Source organism: Eretmochelys imbricata, chromosome 2, assembly GCF_965152235.1.
Source record: "Eretmochelys imbricata isolate rEreImb1 chromosome 2, rEreImb1.hap1, whole genome shotgun sequence".
Taxonomy (NCBI): domain Eukaryota; kingdom Metazoa; phylum Chordata; order Testudines; family Cheloniidae; genus Eretmochelys; species Eretmochelys imbricata.
Genome location: NC_135573.1, coordinates 132,086,936 through 132,111,454, shown reverse-complemented (window position 1 = coordinate 132,111,454; position 24,519 = coordinate 132,086,936). Strand labels below are relative to the sequence as shown.

The 24,519-nt window shown below is 38.3% G+C and overlaps 1 protein-coding gene across 1 annotated transcript in view; it reads right to left on the bottom strand.

Moving 5' to 3' along the window:
* Positions 1 to 24,519, bottom strand: part of CDH18 (cadherin 18) — a 245,119-nt gene that overhangs the window by 13,022 nt on the left and 207,578 nt on the right. Inside the window, exons 8-9 of the mRNA XM_077809160.1 lie at positions 21,809 to 21,930; positions 9,694 to 9,811 (exon numbers count right to left, since the gene is read on the bottom strand). Of these exons, the coding sequence (XP_077665286.1) occupies positions 9,694 to 9,811; positions 21,809 to 21,930 (240 nt within the window). The remainder of the gene's footprint in view (positions 1 to 9,693; positions 9,812 to 21,808; positions 21,931 to 24,519) is intronic.

The window sequence follows — 24,519 nt, the reverse complement described above, 5'->3', positions numbered from 1 at the left end:
TCTAGGGCATCTTTGCTGATTCTCTTTTCAGCTAAATATAGTTTTGAATAAAACTGCTGAAATTCTTCATTAATATCTGTGTTTTATATAATGTATTGCTACTATCATGAATAACACCCATCTTATTTCTGGTTTCAGAGTAACAGCCGTGTTAGTCTGTATTTGCAAAAAGAAAAGGAGTACTTGTGGCACCTTAGAGACTAACCAATTTATTTGAGCATGAGCTTTCGTGAGCTACAGCTCACTTCATCGGATCACTTTAGATAAGCTATTACCAGCAGGACAGTGGGGTGGGAGGAGGTATTGTTTCATATTCTCTGTGTATATATAAAGTCTGCTGCAGTTTCCACGGTACGCATCCGATGAAGTGAGCTGTAGCTCACGAAAGCTCATGCTCAAATAAATTGGTTAGTCTCTAAGGTGCCACAAGTACTCCTTTTCATCTTATTTCTGTTAGCCTTTTGCTTAAGTCTATATGCCAATAGCTTGCTATCTTTCTTGCCAGATTCCCAGCAGTTTTGCTTCAAGCAGAAGAAAGCAAACTCAGCCTTTTGGGACAGAAATTTGTTGATTTTGTATTTTAGATGAATGAGAATTCTGAGTTCCTTTAGGAAGGGGGCAGATGCAGTCTACATCCAAGACCTTAATTTCCTTTGAAAGGGCATCAATTCCATGTTCTCTTCATTTCTTTTTAAAGGAGGCATAAGAGATGATACGGTCTCTGACGAAAGCTTTAAAGGCTTCCCAAAGTGTGTCAGGTGATGAAGCAGTGGGGCATTGGTATTAAAAAAATGTTAACTCCTGCTGGATAGAGTTACCAAATGATGTATCAAACAGAAGAGATGTGTTTAATCTCCACATTTTAGTTGGGGGGTACATAACATGGGGACCTCAAAGACGTATATAGATAAGCATGGTCAGATATAGTAATAGTACCAGTGACAGAATTGGTCAAGTTTTGTGAAAGTAGGAAATAGTCCAAACTAAAATGTGTTGAATGAGCTGCAAGAAACAAAACAAAACAAAAAACACCCCAAACCTATAGGCTCTGGCTGTAGGAATACCAGATCTCCACACATTTTGTCATTCTAAGTTAGCTATGTATGTTTTTTATATGGAAATGGAGAAGATTTATCAAGGATTAGATCTAGAATTTTGTTAAAATCAACAGCTATAATAAGGGTATGGTGGCCTTATACTATACTATACTATACTATGGCATTTATACTCATAAAACGTTTATGAAAAAAATTGGGATCATCCAGGTTTGGCCTGTAAAGATTGCAAAAGAGGATTATAAAACTGCCAATTTCAATCTTAAGTACAGTGAATCCACCCTCATTGTCAGACCCTGTGATCAAAATATTAACATTCAATTTTTTATGTATTAGTACAGCAACACCCTGCACTTCAGAATTAAAGCAACTAGAAACTGAGAGGCCTACCCAATCTCTCTTCAGTTTATAAGCTTCAAGTTCTGTCAGACGCATCTTGTGGAGCATGTCAATGTTCTCTTTTTTCAGTACTGAATTACTTTTTTTTCTTTCAGTGGGGTTATTAAATTCTTTTATATTCCAGGAGATGCTTTAAATTATTGGAGCCATCATTGTTAAGATATACTGGATAAAATATAAAGTCGTTTTGTGAATAAATGAGAAATTGCAGATGTTCCTAAGTAGCATACAGCTCTTTCATATCTTAGCAACTAAAGCTATATAATCTAGGCAGAGGGTGTCACTTCCCAGTACATATTCCATAGGCATGGGAAGGAAATTCCCAGCATGGAAGAGTGATGAGAGGGAGGCAGAAAGAGGAATTAAATAAGCAAATAAACAAAATATAAAAAGATATGGGAGAGAGAAATACACACAAGTATCATACAATCCAAAAGAAGAATTTGTTTAAACTGTCCAAAAATACACACTTGACAACCAGAGGAGGTGGTTGGATCAGGTGAAATTTTGAGATTCTCACAACCCCTGGGCCCCAAACATTAAAATTATAGTAACTGTCTGCTAGCAACAGAACTTTGACACATTTGTCGATAAGAAAGCACCATCTAATAAAGCTACTACAAAAAATATAATTACTGATCAAATGATTGATTTTACATTGATCCTCTTTTTGAACAAGTTAAGGCAATAGGAAGTAAATTGATGATAACCTTTCAACACTTCAGCCCCGGTGAGAGAGAAATAAAGGAAAAGAAAAGAAACATACATATCAATATCTATGAGCGCACATCAACCTCTTTAGAGGGGCCATATCAGACCTCAGAGAGCCATACATTAATCCCATACAGTCAGCTCATTCCATAGATGTCTCTTCTTGTGAGGAAAGAGTGTGCAGAATTTGAGGAAATTTTTCTGCCTCCTAAGAGGAACTGAATGATACTGTCCCCTCATCATTCTTAATATGGAGCATTGCCAAATAAAATATTTCTAGTTTATCTTCCTGGCCAACTGTTTTGCTTGGTTAAAACACTGCTCTCATTGCAACCACATCACAGGAATAATCTCAAAAGAGCTGTATTTTAATTGCTGTTTCTCTCCATACCAGCTCCTCTTTCCCCCCTCTGGATTTCTGCAGTATAACTCCCGTAGTGGTAAACTTCAGGAACTGTACAATCAATAGTCTAGGCTGATTTCCTGGAGCTGGCTAAAAAGCAAGAGCTCATTGTGCCCATTCTATGCCAAAACCAGAAGATCCAACAACTTAGTTAGCAGTTTAAGGACAAATTCAGAGGGTTTACCTTTCTCTAGTCCTTTAGGAAAAAACACAATCCTCATGTTACATCATTGTGAGTGGCTTTCTAGATCAATTAGCTTGGTCTTAACAGTCTTGATGTCATTACAGTTCTTCATAACCTGCAATTTGTTCTCTTTGAAATCATTTTCCACATCAGAAATTCTGTGTTGTGCTTCACCCATCTGGATTGAGCTTGTAGCACACTCTGAATCTCAGTCGTGGCGGTCTGTAGGGTCAAAACTGTAAATTTAATTTCACCAGTATCTACGGTTGCCTGCAGTAGTACCACCCAATTGTGCTGCCTCAGGCTCGGGCATGTTTCTGTTTGTAGAAGTGGGGAGGCAGGTCTCGTCTGTTTTGTTTTTTTTTTCCCTGTGTTTTTGGATTCAGAGAGGAAGACGCAGAACTAAAGGGCATCTTGCGGGCTTCCATAGTTGGAAGCAATATTTCTCTGGGTTAGATGGTGAGTTTCAGGGGACGGATATTTGGCGATTCCCCATTGGCTACTTTAGAGCTCAAGAAACCTGCATCCACCTCAGTCACAGTGCCCTCTGGTGTCCAAGCTTTGAATTTCTGAGTTTTAATTTGTTTACGTAGGACTATATTCTTGGGCATTTCCATTTCATTTCTTCACTGATAACACTGGGACAAACATTTATTTCTGGTTAGTTTCAAATTTACTGTCACGGGGCTGGTCTGCCACTCCAGTAGCGATGGCACGATGTGTGGCCACAGTGCAGTTCAGAGTTTGGGCTTAGGGCTCAGGAATTCGTTTCTCAGCTAGCAGGGATTGTGAGTTGCAGATGGGGGGGGGGGGCAGAGTGCACCCACTCAAACAAAGGGATAAAGAGCCTTTGTGTCACTCTTTAGCATCCCCTCTGGTCAGTTCAAGAGCAGAGAGGGATCTAGCTTTTTTTTTCATTTAAGAAATGTTTTGGCCAGAGAGAGGAGGAAAATAGCAGAGATCTTCACAGCTCTGAGAAGTGTTTAGCTGGAAGAGTTTCCTCCCCCTCACCATGGAAAAACTCCTGATATCTGATACACTCCTTCTCTAAATTCTCTGCGTGGCTCATAAGTTGCCATCCCTTCTGCTTCCCTTTGCACTTGCAGCAGATTTCCTCTTTATTTATGTTTTTCAGTTGTGTGATAATATCTGAGCAAGACAGTATACATCCTGTTGATGCCCCAAGTGCTCTGGGGTTCAGTCTTACAGTTATCATAATTAGTGCTAATGCTGTTCTCCTTTCCCAGATATCTTAACATTTTCTCCCTTCCTGCTAATTCAGCAAAAATATGTTCTTTAAAGGTCCACATTTCATGAAATATGCAGAAAGTATTTGTAATAGTTCTATAAGTTGTGCTATCTTTTGGGTTTTCCATCCAGCTCTACAGTAAAGAAGTGATTTCTTCCTGTGCTACTCTACTAAAAATAATATTTATTTCTCTTGTGCCCATTTATTAAGTATTACTGCTACCAGAGCAGCAAAAACATATGTGCGTATGTTACATCTTCTAGTAACATCAATGTGTGCTCTTACAGAATTAATTTTGAAAGTTCAGCTGTTTGATATCAGCAACACCAACATGAGGAGGTGCCTCTGTACCCTTTTCTTTCTTTTGCCTCCTATGTGCTGATCCCAGCCTTGATCCCAGAGTTATGTGACTTTGCAGTCTGCTCAGCATTGGAGGACAAGTGAACACAATCTCTGGAATAATGGTACAGATATAAGCTCAGTAATCAACAGAACAACATTAATTTATTATTGGAAAAGGATGGCCCAGTGGATAGAGCTTTAGCCTGGAACTTGAGAACCCAGTTCTGTTATGATGTTAGGCCCAGAATGTTAAAAGATATTTAGGCATTTCTTTGCTCAGTGTTACAATACCTAACTGACTTAGGACTCTAAATCTTATCTTAAAAAGTTAGTTTGGAAGTTAGGACCCTATGGGTATGTCTACACTGCACACCCCACCCCACCCCACCCCACCCCACCCCCTGCCCCCCTGAGACATTGAGTTTCAGAGCCCAGGTCAATTGACTTGGGCTCAAGGGGCTCGAGTTGCAGGGCTAAAAATAGCAGTGCAGACTTTTAGCCCAAGCCCGAATGTCGATGCTGCAATTTTCAGTCCCGCAGCCCAAGCCGCACAAGCCTGAGTCTGATGACCCGGGCAGCTGCAGCTGTGCCAGAAATCTTTGATTGCCATGTAGACTTACATTAAGACTAATTGAAAGTCTATGGGACTTCAGCCCCTAAATCACTAAGGTGTTGCAACACATACATAACTTGGTCTCTCTTTGCCTCAGTTCCCCATTTCTAAAACAGGAATAAATGGTATTTCCCTACCTCACAGGGGTCTGGTGAGGGTAAATACATTACAAATTGTGAGGTGCTCAGGTATTTATCTGGAGGCAGCTCTTCTCCCGCAGCTGCTGTTAAACTATCTTGTTGAAAAAAGAAAGCAAACAAGTTGTAGCTATAGAAAAGGCATGTAACTTTTCCCCCACACATAACTCAAAAATGGCTCACTGGAAAATCTTCAAACTTGTTTTCAATATTGATCCTCAATGACAATTAGTGCACGAGACTGTCTTTACCAAGTTGGAGTTGAACATTTTCTTGGGGTTAAGTCCAATTTCAGACTTTCAGAAGTCACCAGTCTCAGTGGGTTAAAGCTTGGGGAATTTACAAATTATATTGGCACAGCTGACTGAATACGTACATTCTGTGACACCAAAAGTACAGAGAATTTACCAGAACCATTGGGGCAGCCAGTAGGATTTGTAAATTTTGTGAGAGAAAAAGTTGTATCTCAAAGAGCTTGAAAATCTTAAAAGTTCCCTGAAACCTGAGTGAAGTTCCCTCTAGAGGTTACAGTCTCTTCCAAGTGTCTCAAGGGCAGTATAACTTCTGCTTGCAGGTTATAGCATGAACCAAAATAGGGACGAAGCGATCTATCAATCTAATCCTCTCTCTCTCTCTCTCTGTATGTGTGTGTGTGTGTGTATATATAAATACACACACACACACACACACACACACACATACAGGAAGACTCTGTATGTATGTGTGTGACTATGTCTATACCAACCTATATATCTGTACAGAGGTCTTGGGCTTTCACCACAACTTGGAGTAGACAGAGCTGGCTGAAAAACATTCACAAACATTTTCATTGAAATCTTTTTTTTTTTTTTTTTTCAGAAATGTCAAGCATTCTGCAAACTGGTCAAGAAACCGTGCAAGCTTTTTGCAAAGAAAAAAATATTGTTGATGTTTGAAAATTTAAATTTTGTCAGCCAGCTCTGCATTCTGAAGAGGTTCTTCTCCCCTCCTTTGGCTCCCTGACAGTGTGGTCCTGCAGCAAAGACTTCCCTGGGTGTCACTAACTGTGAAAACTCCCGTAAGGGGCCTTCCTCAGCAGGAAAAGACTCGAGGAACAGTTTATGTAGAATGCATTCATGCTGCCGTCTTTTCTACTGCTGTCTTTGGGGAGCAGGGAATGTCCTTCTTGTTACTGACCCCTTTCCCTTCCCAGACACAGATCCCAAAACCCATGAAGGAAACTGAGGCACAGAAAAATCAGGGTATCCGACTGAGCACCTTCCGTATGGGATGAGAAAGATCCATATGCAAGGTTCTTTGTATGCTAGAATTCATGAGGAAAGGATAAGGTTTAAAAAAACATAAAAAGAATTAAGCATATTAATCAACTACACATTAGTGGGAAAAAGAAACCATTTGGGTAGGTACAGAATTCATAATAAAGAGCAGATTCACACTGGCAGACTAAACAAGCAGATTTTAAACTGGGTGAATGGGCAACTGTATTGCAAAAAAATGATAGTAACTATGCTAGACTAAGTAATAACTGCCAAGTTCAGACATTATTGATAAATTAAAAAAAAAAAAAAAAAAACTACGGAGAATACTTATCTTTTTCTAATAGATTCTATAATGCCCAGTGCTAGCAATATTATGAAGAACAATGTGGGAAGACTAGAGAAGCTCAGAATTCTTTTTTTCGCCCCCACAGAAAATTTTGACTTTTTGGCAAATGTTTATAAACCAAAAATTTTCATCTGAAAACTTTCAGATGAAACCCAAAATTTTTGACTCAGAAATGCCACTGCACAGCTTCATGGGAGTTGTAACTCCTGTGCTCCCCTTCTCTATCAGCCAGGCTCCCAGGCTGGACTATATCTACCATGATGTACCTTTGTCTCCTCTCTTGCTGAGCCTGCGTATGAAAAACAGGAATCCCTATGGTGCATTTTGAGCGATGCACTCTGGTTGGGGACCCTGAAGGCACAGAATAGAATGTGGGCATGAGGGAACCAAACTACAAGTCCTATGAGGAACCACAGTAGGTCTTCCAAAAACAAAACGAAAACCAAAATCTTTCGTGTGTGTGTGGGAGGGGTATTCAATTTTTTGGACAAGAAGTCAAACTTTCCCTCAGAAAGTAGTATATTTTGCAAAAAACAAAACAAAACAAAACAAAAAAAACCATTTTCTTGAAAACCAGTTTTCCATCAAAAAACATTTGCAGCAGAAAATTTTCAAATAACCAACTCCCAAATAATTGAAAAGCCATTTTTCATTGGTCTTGCTTTCTAGAATTGCAGGATTAAACCATTAAATAAAAATATATGTGATTTTCTTCAATGTAGCAATATTTTGTTGTTTCTTTGTTGTATTTGTCTGTGCATACTGTATTATTTTGCTGCTGGTGGTATTCTCTGATCCCTCTGAGCCTGATTCTGATACCCTTGTTCAAACTGAATAGTACTTATTTCATGAGGACACTCAATCAACTTCAGTGAATCTACTTGAGAAGTAAAATACTACTCAACATAAGAAGGAGTATCAGCACCCAGCTCCCCTTTTAATTTTTTTAAAGGGCCCAGACCATAATCCAAACCCAACTCCACATTTAAATTTCAAGAGCTCCTCCTTATCTCTGTGCCAAAATCCTGGCTCCAAACACCCCAGAGTTTTGAAAGGAGCGATTAACATCCAGGGCGGGCTGAAGCACCGTTGCAGAGCTTCAGTTTTAAATTGGTTTAGACCCACTGATGTCAAATGGTGTAAAATAGAATTAATGCAGTAGTGTATTGGGCCTTAAATCCAGAGCTGAATCTTGCAGTTTCAGCCTACTTCTAAAAGAAACAAAGCAAAGAGAAGAAATACTTGGGTATATGTTAAAATCCAAAAGGTTCTGCAGTTCCTCTTTCACAAAAATATTGTAGCTCTGCAGTGACATGGCACAGTTCTCATTGAGACACATTTTCATTCTACAGTCTTGAAAAACATTATTGAATTGATTTTTCTCAAGCTTGTTCTCAGCCCAACACTGATTTTTTTTTCTTTTTTCTAACCTAACAATCCCCAAATATTCAGCGATTATAAAGTTATGCAGTTGTAAAATAAAACCAATTTATTAAATTGTTCTGATCTTTTTTTTTACGCAACACAGCTTAGAAATGGTTTTGTTTGAAAAGTTCAAAGTTGCCATATGCATGGGATGTGTCTTCAGCCAAGTCTGGAAAAAATGGTTTAGAAATACTAAAGTTTCAAGTGGTTGAAAATTGCACTGTATATGTTTTCCACTAATATTTCAGGGCTAGATCGTGCCTAACAACACAGCTCTGAAGAAGGGGTGCTAGATAAATAGCACAAACCAAGGATGCATTGGTTCATGGACAGCCTTTGGAGGCACAATTTCCCACTCTAGTTCCCTTGCTCAAGAGTGGTAGTCATTTGTTGTTGTCCTATAACAAAAGCAAATTATGACACTCCATATACCAGCTGTAGTTGGTGGGGTGGAGTCAATGCTCCACTCCATGTGCCCATATTCCACACTCATATGCTCCAGGGGGTATAGTAGGCCAGCAGCAACCTCTTACTTCAGTTCAACTGCACCCAAGTCTGGATAGCTTGCACACAGAAGTAAGGAAAATTCTTACTCTCCCTCACATCCGTATGTGTGAATATGTAGTCCAAGTCACATTATGGCCCTTAAGCCTTAGAACATTGATATTTTGCTGGTGGCCAGACAAGTGTATGGTTTAGAGCATACAATTTGTTCAAAGACTCCAAAGGTTTAATAATATATCAAGATCCAGAGATCCAAATATATCCATTCAAAAGCATGCAAACATCTGAAGCTCTGTGCATTGAAATGAGTGCAGCTGTGATCCCAAACGTAAAAACATTCAAACACTCAGTGAGTTTATATGAATCTCCCTTCAATGTTCAAAATATAAAGGCACACAAGTACACTCTGCATTCATTTCAGGGGTAGACCTCCCATCCCTGAATACAATGCTCCATCATGATTTGAACAGAATGAAAGCTCCAAGTTGGCAAAGGGCTAGATTGCACCATTTACTCACCGCCCTGTGGGGGGATAGTGCAGAGTCATATCGTTCCCGGGGCAGTGCCGGAGGCCTTCCTTTGGGATACAGACCTCTAGGACTGAGAGGGAGTTCAGTTTCCTTCAGTCCTTGGTTTCTCTTGTAAGAATGTCAGCCATAGTGACAATTCATAGTGGTGTAGTGGTGGTGGCTTTATAATCATCAACTAGGAACTGCACTGAGACGGCAAACAAAACATTTCTCCAACTCATTTAAATAAAACAACCACCATGAGTGGATAAAAAGACTATAAAGCGTACATGCTGGGTATAAAAGAGAACAGAATATAAAAATGGAATAACATTTTCTAAAAGACTATTTTTGAAATATAGTCCTGGTTATTCATAGTTCACAATACAATGTGTACAAATATGGTGTCCTTGGAATCAGCCAGTTGAACATTGATAGATTAGAGTTTCCACCTCCTGATAAGCATTGTGTGGAAACAGAGCACAATTGCTTTGTTCAATGAGACATCCCAGACAAAACAGAGTCCCACTTCTTATAGATTAATGTCTTTGATTTACCTTCATTGTCCCTTAGGGTAAAGTTGGGATTCAAAGAAAGGCCTTCATCAAGAGAATAATGGAATCTTGGCCCATTTGCAGAGTTATCTTTGTCAGTGGCTCTGATAGTCTGAATGACCTGAAATATAAATTAAATAGTAAATGTGTTGAAATTTCAACTTGACCCAAATATTACCTGACCTCAGCACAATCTTTAAGCTTAGCTTATTTTAATTTTCTACTTGGCTGCAGCCAAATTCAACCCATGAAACTACTGGCCCATTAGCTTGATTTCTCTCAAATGAAATATTTTAGGACCCATACTATGGAGCAAGCTAAAAGCATCCATACGTCACAATATTTTAATATGAGTCAGGACCTTGCTACAAATATTTTCCTTATCATTAATAGTGCATACTGGGGACTTGCAGAATTACAGTTTTCCATAAACACCTGTTTTCTGAGAGACAAGACAACGATTAGACAAATGTCTCCAATATAAAGCATCCTCTGTGTGTTGTCCCTACTAATGAAATGCAAAAGCAGTTGACGCTTTTTCCACTCTAACAATGCTTAGGCAAAACAATTGTTAAATCAGAGTGACAGACACTCAACACAAGCATTGTGTTTAAATCCCCTTTTAGGACTCAGTACCAAATTGTAAGAGAGCAGAAGATGAAGAGCAGCAGCCATAACCGGTTTTAGTTTGGCTTACCCCAGAGTAACATTAGATGAAATATACTGAGACAGACACCATGATTAGGAGAGCCAGGTTTGAAAGATAAGATTCCTATAACCCAAATCCCTACTGATTTTTCAAATTGAATGCAACCCAAAACTTTACTAGGCTTTTGCAATGTTTGACTGAATATTTTTCACCTTTCACTTTCATTTTCTTGGTGGGACTGGAAATACAAGTGCCAAAATAGTGTAAAAGAAAGACTGTTCTTAAGGTATTTCTGGATAAGACTGAATAAACTGCTGCACACAAATGACCAGAAATCCAGGGAGGGAAATACATTGTCTCATGAGATTTCCTACTCAGTTTTGTAGACTGATAAGTGTCCAAATGTTTATAGACTCATCCACACTGAACTTCTTTTAGGGCTGTTAGGGGTGCTGCTGTATTAAAAGCTGAAGTACACAGGCTTGTCTCAATGTCCACTTACACAGGAGTGGCAAAGCAAAAGAAAGAAATGATATTTTTAATGCTAATATAATACAACAATTACTGTACAATCAGTAGAGTCTGAGTCTGAAGCAGATAAGAAGGCAAACAATATTTTCTGATAATTGTATTTTATTGGGAGTTGGGGGGAAGATTTGATATTTTTAAAAGTAGCCACAATAAATTATTTGCGAGATTGTAAGCAATCAAGGCAATTATTTGCCAGATTGTAAGCAATCAAATTACATCTCAGATCACCTATAATCTTGAAGTCTGCAGCTAAGCAACCTCATACTACAGCACCCCCTGTTAAAACTTTGGTAAGCAGCTAATTGCTCTACATTACATTTTGAAAAGGTGGTAAACCCCAAGAGGCATATCTGTAATTGAAATGGCCTTGCAAAATGAAAGAAGGATAGACATGCCTTACCTGATCAGCCTAAATTCAGATATTTCATTTTTAATGTTTAGAGATACTTGGGGAGGGAATATTTTCAATTTCAAGTACGTCAGTTTTTTGGGAATACTGAAATTTCTTTTCACAGTTTTTTTTCTTTTTTTCCTTTAATAGCTAGTTAAAATGTAGATCAAAGGCCTGAGAAAATGAAAGTGCGTTTCATTAAGTAATAGTTCCAAAAACTTGGCTGTTTATTAGCAAAAATACTTTATATTGTCATACATTGTACACTTTTCTTTGACAAGCTATGTTTTTGCTAATGGATTAATCTTGGGGCTCAATCCTGCTTTACTCATATAAGTAGCTCTATCTGACTACACTCAGTATGGAAGACTGGACCAAATTTTCCTCTCAGATGCATGTGCCTTTCATTGAAATGCATCCCTGAGTAAGTAGCCTTTGGTTGCAATTTGAAGGCCTCATCCTAAAAGAGCAGGTAAGTCATGGAAAGCCAGCATTTCTGCTTAGGCGAGATAAAATCAGTGTTCTCGCTTTTATTTGACATTGAGGACTTCTAGAGATACAGAGGGGTGGAAGATTAAGAACTTTTGAGCCACCACTCCACTATTAGAAATAAATGATCTTTAACAATACTGAAATGCATGCATTTTTTTTCCAGTTTTTCATGACGGAACATATCGTGGGCACTGTGGTTGATGCAAGGAAAATCTTACTATCCAAATGTGTAAAAATGTACCTCTCTCATTTATCTAACATTTCAGGCCAATGATTTTACAGGATCTTGTTTCAGATACATGCCACAGTTTTTCAATACTCTCAAGGTTTCTGTGCCACAGAAGAATTGGTAGGGTGTCTTTAGTAGCACTTTAAATCTCAAGAAAATACCCTAGCTATATTCTCCAATTTTTGCATGTGAAAATCCATGTTTACTCTACTTTAAGCCATATAACTGAGAAAGTCTATAGTCAATTGAAAACATGCAATGTGGAAACAACACTTTTTCATGTACAAAGTGTGTACATCGGGGCTGACTGAATTTTTTTGTTCAAATTGTTTTTCAACAGAAGTTTGGGTTTTTGACAAAATTAATTTGCTTCATGAAACATGTCTGCATTCCACAGAAAATATTAAGTTTTCAGTGCCAAAGAGAGGGGAATAATCACTTCCCTCGATCTGCTGGCAATGCTCCTACTAATACAGCCCAATATGCCATTGGCCTTCTTGGCAACAAGGGCACACTGCTGACTCAATTCCAGCTTCTCATCCACTGTAATCCCCAGGTTCTTTTCTGCAGAACTTAGCCAGTCGGTCCCCAGCCTATAGCGGTGCATAGGATTCTTCCTTCCTAAGTTCAGGACTCTGCACTTGTCCTGGTTGAACCTCATCAGATTTCTTTTGGCCCAATTCTCCAATTTATCTAGATCACTTTGGACCCTATCCCTCCCCTCCATCATATCTACCTCTTCCCCCAGCTTAGTGTCATCTGCAAACTTGCTAAGGGAGCAATTCATCCCATCATCCAAATAATTAATAAAGATGTTGAACAAAACAGGCCTCAGGACTGTCCCTTGGGGTACTCCGCTTGATATCGGCTGCCAACTAGATATCGAGCCTTTGATCACTACCTATTGAGCCAAACAATCTAGCCAGCTTTCTATCCACCTTATAGTCCATTCATCCAAACCATACTTCTTTAACTTGCTGGCAAGAATACTGTGGGAGACCATATCAAAAGCTTTGCTAAAGTCAAGATATATCACATCCACCACTTTCCCCATATCCACAGAGCCAATTAGCTCATCATAGAAGGCAATCAGGTTGGTCAGGCATGATTTGCCCTTGGTGAATCTATGTTGACTGTTCCTGATCACTTTCCTCTCCTCCAAGTGCTTCAAAATGGATTCCTTGTGGACCTGCTCCATGATTTTGCCGGGGACTGAAGTGAGGCTGACCCTAACCCTAACCCTAGCTATTGAATTTGAAATGCTCCATGAAATTGGGTCGATATTTTGTTGCAGAAGAAAACTGGGCGGGGTGGGGGGAGAAGAGGGAAGGTGCAACAATGTCAAAATGTCCTATTTCAACATTTGGGAATGAAATATTTTTGCTTCATTTTTTGTATTGTATTATATTGTAGGATGTTATATAATGTATAATACAAAATAAAAAAAAATCCTCAAAATCTACATGAAGCATTGAAAAAAATTCCTTCTTGATGAATTTCGAAATAATTGGTTCCCTTTCCTATTTGTAATTAAGCCAAAATATTTTGGAAAATGGAATTTCTGTCCTCCTCTAGTGAGGTATATATATATGGATGGAGGGATTTCTCATATATGAGTCTTGTTCTTCCTGCCAGACATTTAATCAGCTTCTCAAACTTTATCACACGGTTCAGATGAAAGTTTTGCTATCATTTATCGGGTCTGGATAATATCCATAATTGGAGTCTGAATAGTTCCAGCATACAAGGACCTTGAACTCTGATCTACATTATATGCTATTTCCCCCTCATTAATAAATTAACATGTTTTGAAATATCTTGTAATTTGTTTAATAAGGATTACACCATAGAAGAGGATTTTATTTTACAAATGTATTGAAACACGTATGAGTAAAAGTCTTTCTGTCCGATGGTCAAATTCTGTCCTGGCATAAGCTGGCACAACTCTAATTCACTTCAAGGGGAATTGCACTCTCTTATGATTGATTTGAATTTGGTCCTGTGTCTCAAGCTATATTTATTGTGCATCAGTCAGCAGTTCTTGTGGGATACAGAATGTATCTGCTAAGCAAGGTGAAAGCCAGACTAGGAAAGTCATGAGCAGAATGTTCAAATGGTCTTCTCCTCACAAGTGTTTTGATTGGGAGATCCTTTTGCGGATTCATTGAAATAATTCCTTTCTAACACTAGGTTTTATTGAATTAAAAACAAAATCAATTGTGCTCTTGGGAAGAGAGGGAGAAACAGAAGGAAAGACTGTGGAAATCAGTGTCGCTGTTATTTTCCCCACCTCAAACTTATCCCCAAACTTGTACCTAAAAATGCCCACTAAAAAAATCCCACAGGTTTATGGAATTAAAAACAAAATAAATCCAGTATGTTAAGTCTGCTTTATTCTGCTTAACTGGACACTGGAGGATTATCACTTTGTAAGGAAAACCTTAGGCAGTTTAGGGCTGCTGTGGGGCTACCTGCACTCTCATCCTAGCTGCTGGGGCAGGAGGAATGGCTGGGCCAAAAAGGTACGGCCAGGGGAATCCCTGACTGCTGGTACAGCCTCTTAGGACCCTGGGCAACTAGCATAAAATAAAGCAGCTCTTAGGATGTCATTGTGCCCCCCCCCCCCCCTTGAATTTTAGAACTCATCTGCAGCTGAGAATCTGCCCTACTATGTGATTGACTTCTTAGGTAAAACTGGTTAGAAATTCTCTGGTGGAACAGTTTTCCATTGGAGAATGCAGGTTTCTCAACATTGAAATATTTTGAGGAGAAGGTTTGATTTCAACAAAGGTTGAACAGAACCCAGCCAGGGCTCTGACGGAATCCTGCCAGCCAGACAGGTTTCCATCAGACACTCACCTGGTTTCCTGCCAGCTCGCCCACCCAACTCTTCTAAAGTCTGCCACGCAGGCTTTAGGGAAGACAGGAGCCTGAAAGTGCTGGCTTCAAGCTCTAAGGTTCTCAGCTTTGCTGAGGCTCTCAGGGCTTCCAGGATCTTGGCTCCCCATCAGCCCACCAGGCATAATTTCATTTCAAAATTACTGATTTCCCTAAATGATTTTTTAAAAATTCTGTTTTGTGGAGAAAATTGATTTTGGGAGAGGTGAGAATTTATTTTGGGGGGAGGTACTGATTTTGTGGGAGGCAAATCTATTCATTCTGCTATGAGAAGAAAGAAGTGATTGTGTGAGGGGGTGAGTACATGGTGCACAGGGGAGAAGAAAATTTGGGATGAGGCCTAGGTGTATTGTCGTGGGGTGTTTTTCTTAGAAAAGCCAGTCACAACTTATTTTCCCTTCCTAGGCATAGACCAGAGATTTTGCTTCATCTGTAGTGTCCTCAAGGGGAAGGGAGTTACACAGAGAGAAAGGATGAGAGACAGAGATGTAGAAATTAGCGATAAGCATGGTAATTGTATGTAAATGTTAATGTGGAAATCATGAAAATTTAATGTAAATTAGTAATCATTCTTTTTGATGGGCCAATGTAGGAAAGTCTGGGATTGATCAACCATCGTGTATTGATGTTAATCTTGATTCTTTAGTTCTTCCCTTAATTTAATTTTTCCTCTGCTATTTCATATGTAGCATCAAGCAGTGGGTCTGAGAGTTTAAATCTGTCTCAAAAGATATCTCTAGGGCAAAGTGCTTCAATCATTTCTTTAAATTGCTCATTTTGTGCTACATTGAAGGCAGTGTCAGCATAAAAGAAGGTTATAAATTATCAAGTTCAAGTCTTTGCCTTTCAGTTGCTTTTCTGGGATAATCATTCACCAACTGAATATACAAATTATTCTTTTTCATTTCCTGAAAGTTGAAGAAAAACAAAGAGTTTCCCGAATTAAATTGATATTGAAAAGCTGCTGAAAGACTGTAAACAAGGGTTTTAATTATTGCGACTTTCAAACAGAAGATAACAACATAGACCAGTGCTACTCCAAGTGGTGGTCCGCGGACCGGTGCCGGACCGCGAGCCATCGGCTGCCGGTCTGCAGGCATATTGGAAAAAAAAAATTGCTGGTCCCCCACATCAGATAGCTTGAGAAGCACTGACATACACAATGCCTCACTTCCAGGATCATTAAAAACAGTAGATGTTCTGCTTTTCCACTTCAAAAGACAAAGTATCATTCAGTGGCACATTTGCTCTTAAAGAATCTTTACATTTTTATTTAGAATTACCTATTTTCATTACTTCAGTTCACTGAGGGTTTTTTTTTTTTTTACTTTTTTCAACTTCAGACATATTTAATCAGTGACTAATGAACAATGTTTATAATCACTAAATATTTATCAACCATTTGCAGTATTGATCAGCAGCTTTCACATGTACTGCAACTAGAATGAGAAACAACCCCTTAATCAATTCAATATTGTGAAGCCTGAAAAACTAATAATCATGTTATCAAGTGCCCTGACTCCTTCCAAGAGTTTCCAGATTCTAGCAAACCACGCAGTTCTAAGAGTTCACAGTGCTATCAAGGACTCTATCAGTTGTTCTGTCCCAGTTATTTATACATATTTATATATCTATATCTATCTATCTATATCTATATCTATATATAGATATTCATGTAAATACTTCAGATGAACTTAAATCCAAGAGAGTCCAACAACAGCAACTGATTAAAACAGAAATAAAATATTCACAAAAAGCTGGGACAGTGTGGGAGGAGTGTTGGACGCAAACCCCATGTGTTTTTCACAGACCTGCAAAGTAACTCATCAGGAAGGCTGCAGTATAGTTGTAGCCTAGTCAGTCCCAGGATTTTAAAGACACAAGATGGGTGAGGTAATATCTTTAATTTAACTAACTTCTGATGGTGAGAGAGACAATCTTTTGAGCCACACAGCTCTCTTTTTAGGTCTGGGAAAGGTACTCTGAGCATCACAGCTAAATGCAAGATGGAGCAAATTGATTAACATAAGTAGTTTGCACATATTCTAAGGAACCATTCAAGGTAGATGCTAACTATGTACGCTAAACAATCTGCTCCAACTTGCACTTAACTGTGATGCTCAGAGTACCTTTCCCAGAGTTGAAGAAAAGCTTTCTGTGGCTCAAAAGATTGTCCTTTTCACCAACAGATGTTGGTCCAATAAATGATATTACCTCACCCGCCTTATCTCTCATCAGGAAGTGATATTTGAAAAGCAAGTTTTAGTCATACATTTATACATTGCTGTTACACATCTGATTTCTTACATAAATTATGTTTTTCGTTAGATGGAACTTTTAAACTGAAGTACTTAATATTTTCAAAAATGAAAATGTATGAAACCCAAGAAATGCTGAGCAATATTTTGCTATTGTAATTATTAGTACAGAACCTCAACTCAGGGCTTGTCTACACTACCGCTTAAGTCGATGTAACTTTTTCGCTCAGAGATTTGAAAAAAAACACCCCCTTGAGCGACGTATGTTACATTGACTTAAAGTGCTGTCTACATTGCATTATGTTGTGGGGAGACACTTTCTCACCAACATAGCTTCTGCCTCTCAACATAGCACTTCTTCGCTGATGTAGTGCGGTGGTGAAAACAAGCTCTTAGTGTTTACATTTTAGCCCTCTGCTTTCAGAAACAGGATTCTTCTGGTTATAGTCCTTCCTACCTCTAGGATTCAATCAAGTTTTAATTTCCAAACCAACCTATTTTACTAAAGAGGGGATAGCCCCTTACAACTGGAATGCCTTCTGTGAACTAGTCCACAAGGCCACTATCCTCTTTTCTTGCAAATCCCTACTCTAATTCCATTTTTGCTGTGACCTTAAAGTAAATTTTCCATTGTGTTGACTATTTGTGGAGTTCAAGGAAAATGTTAAGGCCCAAGTCTGTATTAAAATAAAGAAAAATATTTTTCTCTGTTAAATTGTTCTTTTAACAGCTAATTTGATTTTTACTCACAACAGTGTAAAGTGAAGCAATCTTATGGAGTTGCTTGACAATTTATTTGCCCTGTGATTAGCTGAAGTGAATGCCTATTTTTTGTGAAATGTAAAATTGGGTGTTTGAATCTATATGTTTTTTTATAATCAAATAAGAAAATACAATTCCAGCTTTTATGTTTCCTATGTTTCCTAACTCAAAAAGTGTTGCATCCAACATGGGGGAATTCTTTATTAGATCTTGTCTTAACAGGTAAAGAAGAAATGATCACAGAACTAAAAATTAATGGTAACTTAAGTATAAGTGATCATGATTTGATCACATTTATAATGTGCAAGCATAATAAAGTCCAGACCTGCAATCTATACACTTGGTGCTTTAATTGGGCTAGTTTCACAAAGCTATAAATAATTATGAACCAAATCAGCTGGGAGGAAGAAATTAACAAGAAGACTGTGAATGATAATTGACAGTCTTTTAAAAATACTTTACAAGATGCCCCAAAATTGAAGGCAGCTCCATAAAAATGGAAGTTGATAATAATGACAATAAATCAGAAGTAAGGAAGTGTAGAAAATTTATAAGGGAAGGAAAGAGACAAGAGGGGAAATCTATGTCCAACAGATTTAAGGACAATAAAAAGGAGTTTAAATATACTAGGAGCAAAAAGAACCTTGACAATGGTATTGGTCTGTTACTAGATGGAAATCGTAGAATTATCCATAGTAATGCAGAGAAGGCAGAAGTATTCAATAAATACTGTGGTTCCATATCTGGGGAACAAACAGATGATATAGTTTCATCAGATGGTGATGATAACACTCTTTCCATTCCACTAGTATTTCAGGAGGATGTTAAACAGAAGCTAATTAAGTTAGACATTTTGAAATTAGCAGATCCAGATAAATTGCATCCAAGAGTTTTAAAAGAGCTGTCTGAAGAGCTTACTGGACTATTAATGTTGAAGTCTTGAAGCACTGGGGAAGTTCCTGAAGAATGGAAGAAAGCTAATGTGCCAATTTATAAAAAGTGTAAAGGAGGTGACCCAGGTAACTATAGGTCTGTCAGCATGACGACAGTCCCAGGCAAGATAATGTAGCAGCTGATATAGGACTCAAATGATAAAGAATTAAAGGAGTCTAATGTAATTAATGCAAATCAACAAGGATTTATGGAAAACAGACCCTGTCAAAAAATGTATCTTTTTTTATGAGATTACATGCTTGGTTGATAAAGATAATAGTGTTGATGAATATACTTAGACTTCTGGAAGGTGTCTGAGTTGGTACTGAACAACACTTTCATTAAAAAAAATTAGAATGACATAAAATTAACATGCCACACATTAAAAGGATTAAAAACTGGCTAACTAATAGGTCTCAAAATGTAACTGAAATGCGGAATTGTCATCAAGCAGGTGTGTTTCCAGTGAGGTCCCTCAGGGATCAGATCTTGGTTCTACATTTAACATTTTTATCAGCGACCTGGAATAAAATATAAAAACTTCACTGATAAAGTGGACAGATGACACAAAAATGGGGGAGTGTAAATAATGAAGAAAACAGGTCACTGATTCAGATCAATTGGGATCACTTGGTAAACTGGGCACAAACAAACAGGCGTTTTAATGCAGCTAAATGTAAATGTATTAATCTAGGGAAAAGATACACAATTGGGATTTTGTGTCAAGCTGGGAGTACTTTAAACTAGATATGTGCGGAGTCTAAGAATCTAAGAATTGAGGTTGCTTGATGCAATGAGTTCCTTAATGGGACATCCTATTGGTCATTCTCATCAATTGTGGCTAAGTCAGGATAAATAAAAGTAATAAAATGTCTTTTAAATTATTCTGAACCATCATATCTATCTGAACCATCACACCTTTTATCATAAGTAATGGTTAACTTACAATGTACCCTCATTTTTCCTCTCCTCTTTCTTAATATCTGTCAAACTCATTTGTTGCATCTTGTCTTCAATTACATGGTAAGCTCTTTGAGGAAGGATCCATGACTTCTTATGTGTTTCTTGCACAGTACAGTAACTCGATTCTCACTGGAGCCTTGGTGCACTTCCCCAATACAAATAAATAATAATAAAAAGTGTGCAATATAGTTTTCCTAGTTTAAAAATAAAACATTAATAACAAGCACACTTTCATATTAAACTACTGTGTTATAAAGTCCTTCCCAGAGGTACTACTTCTGGATGTTAGATTATAGTGTAGCAAGGGTCATGGCATCATTCACATCAGGGAACAATAGCTCCGGAGAGAAATATAATCCCAGTACGCATCAGCAACAGATGTCAGTGTGGTCAGAAATATCTGATAATTTAATAAATAGCTTGCTCAAAACTGCCCATATACGGAAGTTTCTTTTGAGAGTTTAAATCTTTGTCAATGGGACTAATTTGCTGACTTAAAAACATAGCAAACAAAGAAAACTCAAACATTTCAGAGTTTTCCTTGTCCTGTTATAACGCATTCAAAATATACCTTGTCTTTAATTTACATAATTTAAAAATAAAAGCATTGCACTAGATAATATCTAGAAGTCAGAAAAGAAAGTCACATTATTTAGGAGAATTTCACAAATTTTTGTCACCATTTAGTTTTGTTCAATTCTTCAGTCCCTGAAGTTGTACTTTATTTGAATCATAGAATCATAGACTTTAAGGTCAGAAGGGACCATTATGATCATCTAGTCTGACCTCCTGCACAACGCAGGACACAGAATCTCACCCACCCACTCCTGTAACAAACCTCTAACCTATGTCTGAGCTATTGAAGTCCTCAAATCATGGTTTAAAGATTTGGTGCGGATATTTCTTACATTGCAGATATGAATACTTTTACCCTTTCCTCATGTTTTTGATGTGAAAGCCATTATTGCTCAAAAAATGGACCCATTAAGAAAAATGTGAGAATCCTTGTATTTTGAGTGTTTTCATTTTGTTACAGATAACACTTTATCTCTAATAGCTGCTCAATATCTGCCTCAGATTGTATTGTAATCTGTGGTGAAAGCAATACTTTATTAAACACATAAAACCAGATTTCTCCATTAAGCATAAATTAACACAGATTGAGATAAAATGCGTCCCCAAATGAACAGAAAATGTGAAAAGCAATTACACCCTAACATCCATTTTAAGGCTGTCAAGCAAACTAGTGCATAGCCAGAAGGAAGTGGTAGCGAACAGTGCAAAACACTGAAAGAGAGTGAAAAATATGGAAATATGGTAAAGCCCAGGGCACTGATGGAGCCTACCAGCAAAGGACGTAGCAGTAGAGCAGTACTCCGTTATTCAGCCTCAGTTTTAAAAGAAAAAAATGTCAGCCTCCTTTGCATTATGAACATCTGATGTCATTTCACAGGGATACCCATGTAGGGTTCAGCCTGTTTGTAATCCTCACACAAACTGCTCTTTAGGACAACAAAATGTTCAAAGAAGCACTATGGCAGCTTTGTTGTATCTACCATTGTACAGAGCACCATAAAGGAATCTTGCACTGAGTGACAAATGGGGTGGAGGGACACTGAATTTGTTTTGTAGCATTGTTGATGATGATGGTGACGATGATGACGACGACAACTATAAACAAGATCATGGATTTCCAATATATAGTCATTTAACAGATGTGATTACGATTTTGACTATCTTGACTGAACACCGACATCTGATTTTTAACATTAACATCACAAAAATATTTTTAAAAAATCCCCAAAACACATTTCCCTCCACCTATCACATTCAAAAGTCTGATCAAATACAAAGTATACAAAATATAAATGGCATTCATATTTTTCGCTTATGAAAATATGATGCTCAAGTATTCATTGAATCAAAATTATTTTGCACGCAACATTAACAGAAATAAATCTGTTCTTTTACCATACATTAGAGGAAAGAGAACTGTGAGATGGATGGGTTACCTGACCGGGCTTTGCATTCTCACAGACAACTACATCATATTCTCTGGCAAGCTCTGGAGGGTTGTCGTTGACATCCAGGATTCGAATATCAACTGGAACATGGCTTAGCAGACCAGGGTTGTCTGTAATACAAACAAAAATGGATTCAGTCATTTGACAGTTTTAATACACACTCTAAAGCCTTAGTCTACACAAAAATTCTTAAAATCATGGTTTGTTGGAGGCTCCAGCTACTACAACAGAACTTTCGGTAAAGATACTTTAATAAAGATCGTATTTGCTGAGTCTCATTAACATTCTGAAAAATGAAAAATGAATAGACAGGCATAGCATGAATACTAAATTGCTATTTTGTCATATCAAGAAAATTACAAGTTACTCAGGAACTGAAGTGGGAGAAAGTTTTCAGAGTTTATTAGATGGTGTCACACTGTATGCTAAGAAGTGATCAATTGGCTTCACAATTAACCTGGAAGTGTCACTCCAGTGTTGAACAAAATCTAAAATTAAATATAGTACTTTTGTTTTCCTCTGTCCCTCAAAGATTTCAGGGTATGAAAATAAAATACTGAAGTGATAAGAGAAGAAAAAAAACTGTTTAAACCATTTTCTCAAACTGCGCTCCAGATTCCATGCAAGATATTACACAGCTGCAAATTATATAAATATAATAAAGTCAGCCTTGATGCTGTTTCATTGAAGTCAATGGGACTTTTTCAATTGACTTTAAAGGTGCAGGATCAATCACGTAAACAGTAATAAAATAATGAACAATAAAGGCTTAAGTTGTTTAGGTTTTTAAAAAAAAAAACAGAGTTTATTCTACGAGATTAGGTCTGTCTCTGATTTCCAAAAAATCAAAACGAAAAGTACAATAAACAGACTTGTTTCAAATAACAGTTTTACATGATGAAATGGGAAATAAATGCATGTTTTCTTGATCTATACACATATTCTCTCATTTTCATTACCTTACATTGGCTTTTTTATATTTCATTGTATAAATTTTATGTGAAAAACCTTTTATAATTAGCATTCTTCATTATAATACCCTCAGCTCCTGTAACAACATCTCTTCCCAAAAAAAATGCAATATGCATAGCTGAACAGAAGAAAAAAAATCTTTCCTAACTGGTTAAAAATGTAGACCCTTTGCTGAAAATTGTGGACTTCATTTTTATGTCCTCCACTGGAACCTAACTAGCAGTAAAAGATATCTGGGTCCAATATTCGGGCACTGCATAGATGTAAATTGCTTGTAACTGCCATGGAGAATTGAGTCTGTGTTTTTTATAATGTGTGTGTGTGTGTGTGTGTGTGTGTGTTATCTTTGCCTTAATTAGCCCATATCACATACCTCTATCAAAAAGGTTATCGGTGTGATGGCTCAGACTCATTTTAACTTTAACTGACTGAAAATGAGACCTAAGACTTTCCCACCACTGACACAGCATGCCCTGGTGTCAAAGTGGGTACCAGAGAAGGCACCCAGCCCTCAATATGCTTCTTAGGTCATACTGATATCAGTACCACTAACAGTCTCTGTACCAGAGTTAAGGAGACAGAGCCGGTACTGCAGGAGATGTCACAAATGCGTGGACTTGTGAGTACAGGATGGTCTGGAACAGAGAGGCAAAGCAAATTCTTTTGCTGCCTCAGAGACCTGTGGGGTTGTCAGTATGATGTCAGCACTGAAATAGTATGCACTGGTTCTGGACTCAACAGCCATCTTGTAGATAATGCACTGAGTCAACAGCACAGTACTGATATCCGTCCACCATGGTATTGGACTCAGTTAGCTATCCTAAAGATTGTACCAGAGTTGACAGGATGGTACTGATATCATCCCAGTGCAGTACCAGACTCAACATCTTTCCTACCGATGGTACCAGAGTAAATGGCATGGTACTGAACTCAATGGTTGTCCTGCGGATAGTACCAGAGTTGATGACATGGTACCCATATCCTGCTGCTGTAGTACCAGGAAGATGTATACATGGCCCAGCTCTATCATGGGTACCTGAAGAGCCCAATGATGTTTTGAGTTCTCTTTCAAGGAAGACAAGCTTATGTGTCCACTTTTGGGGAGGCCTTGAAGAAGAAGATTTCCCCCTCTTCCTCTGTGGAGAAGAGTGCAAGTCCAGGGGTCTGCCAGACAACTTGCAGACTTCATGAGAATGAAAGGTGTGATGTCCCAGGGCTTGAAGCCAGATCAGAGAGTCCCCAAGCAGCTGCCACTTCCTGATTCACCCAATAGGTAGTAAAGTGGGTGGGCTGAGAAGCTACTAGGGCTACAGCGCCAGGCAAGGGACCACCCATGGGAGCGCTGACTGGAGGATCACTCGGCTCCACCAATTGGCCCAACTATGCTATTTAAACCAAGAGGAGGAACAGGAAGTTTGTCAGAGCAACCCGGTGGTTTTCTGTTGTGGATGCACTGGATTGTGCTTGTGCTTGCCTCCTGCACTCAACCCTGTTCCTGACTCCTGCTCTGCTTCTGCCTCCTACTTCTCTCCCACCTTCTCTCCTACTCCCACTGGGCTCTTGCTCTATGCTTGATCCTTGCCTCTCCTTCTGTCCTTATGCCTTCCCTCCAATCTTCAATGACTAGTCCTGCTCTGACCCCAGCCCCCAACTTCTGACCCTGACTCCAGCTTGACCCTTGGCTCTGGTATTTGGCATCTGATCTCAACTCTGGCCCTGAGTTTTGA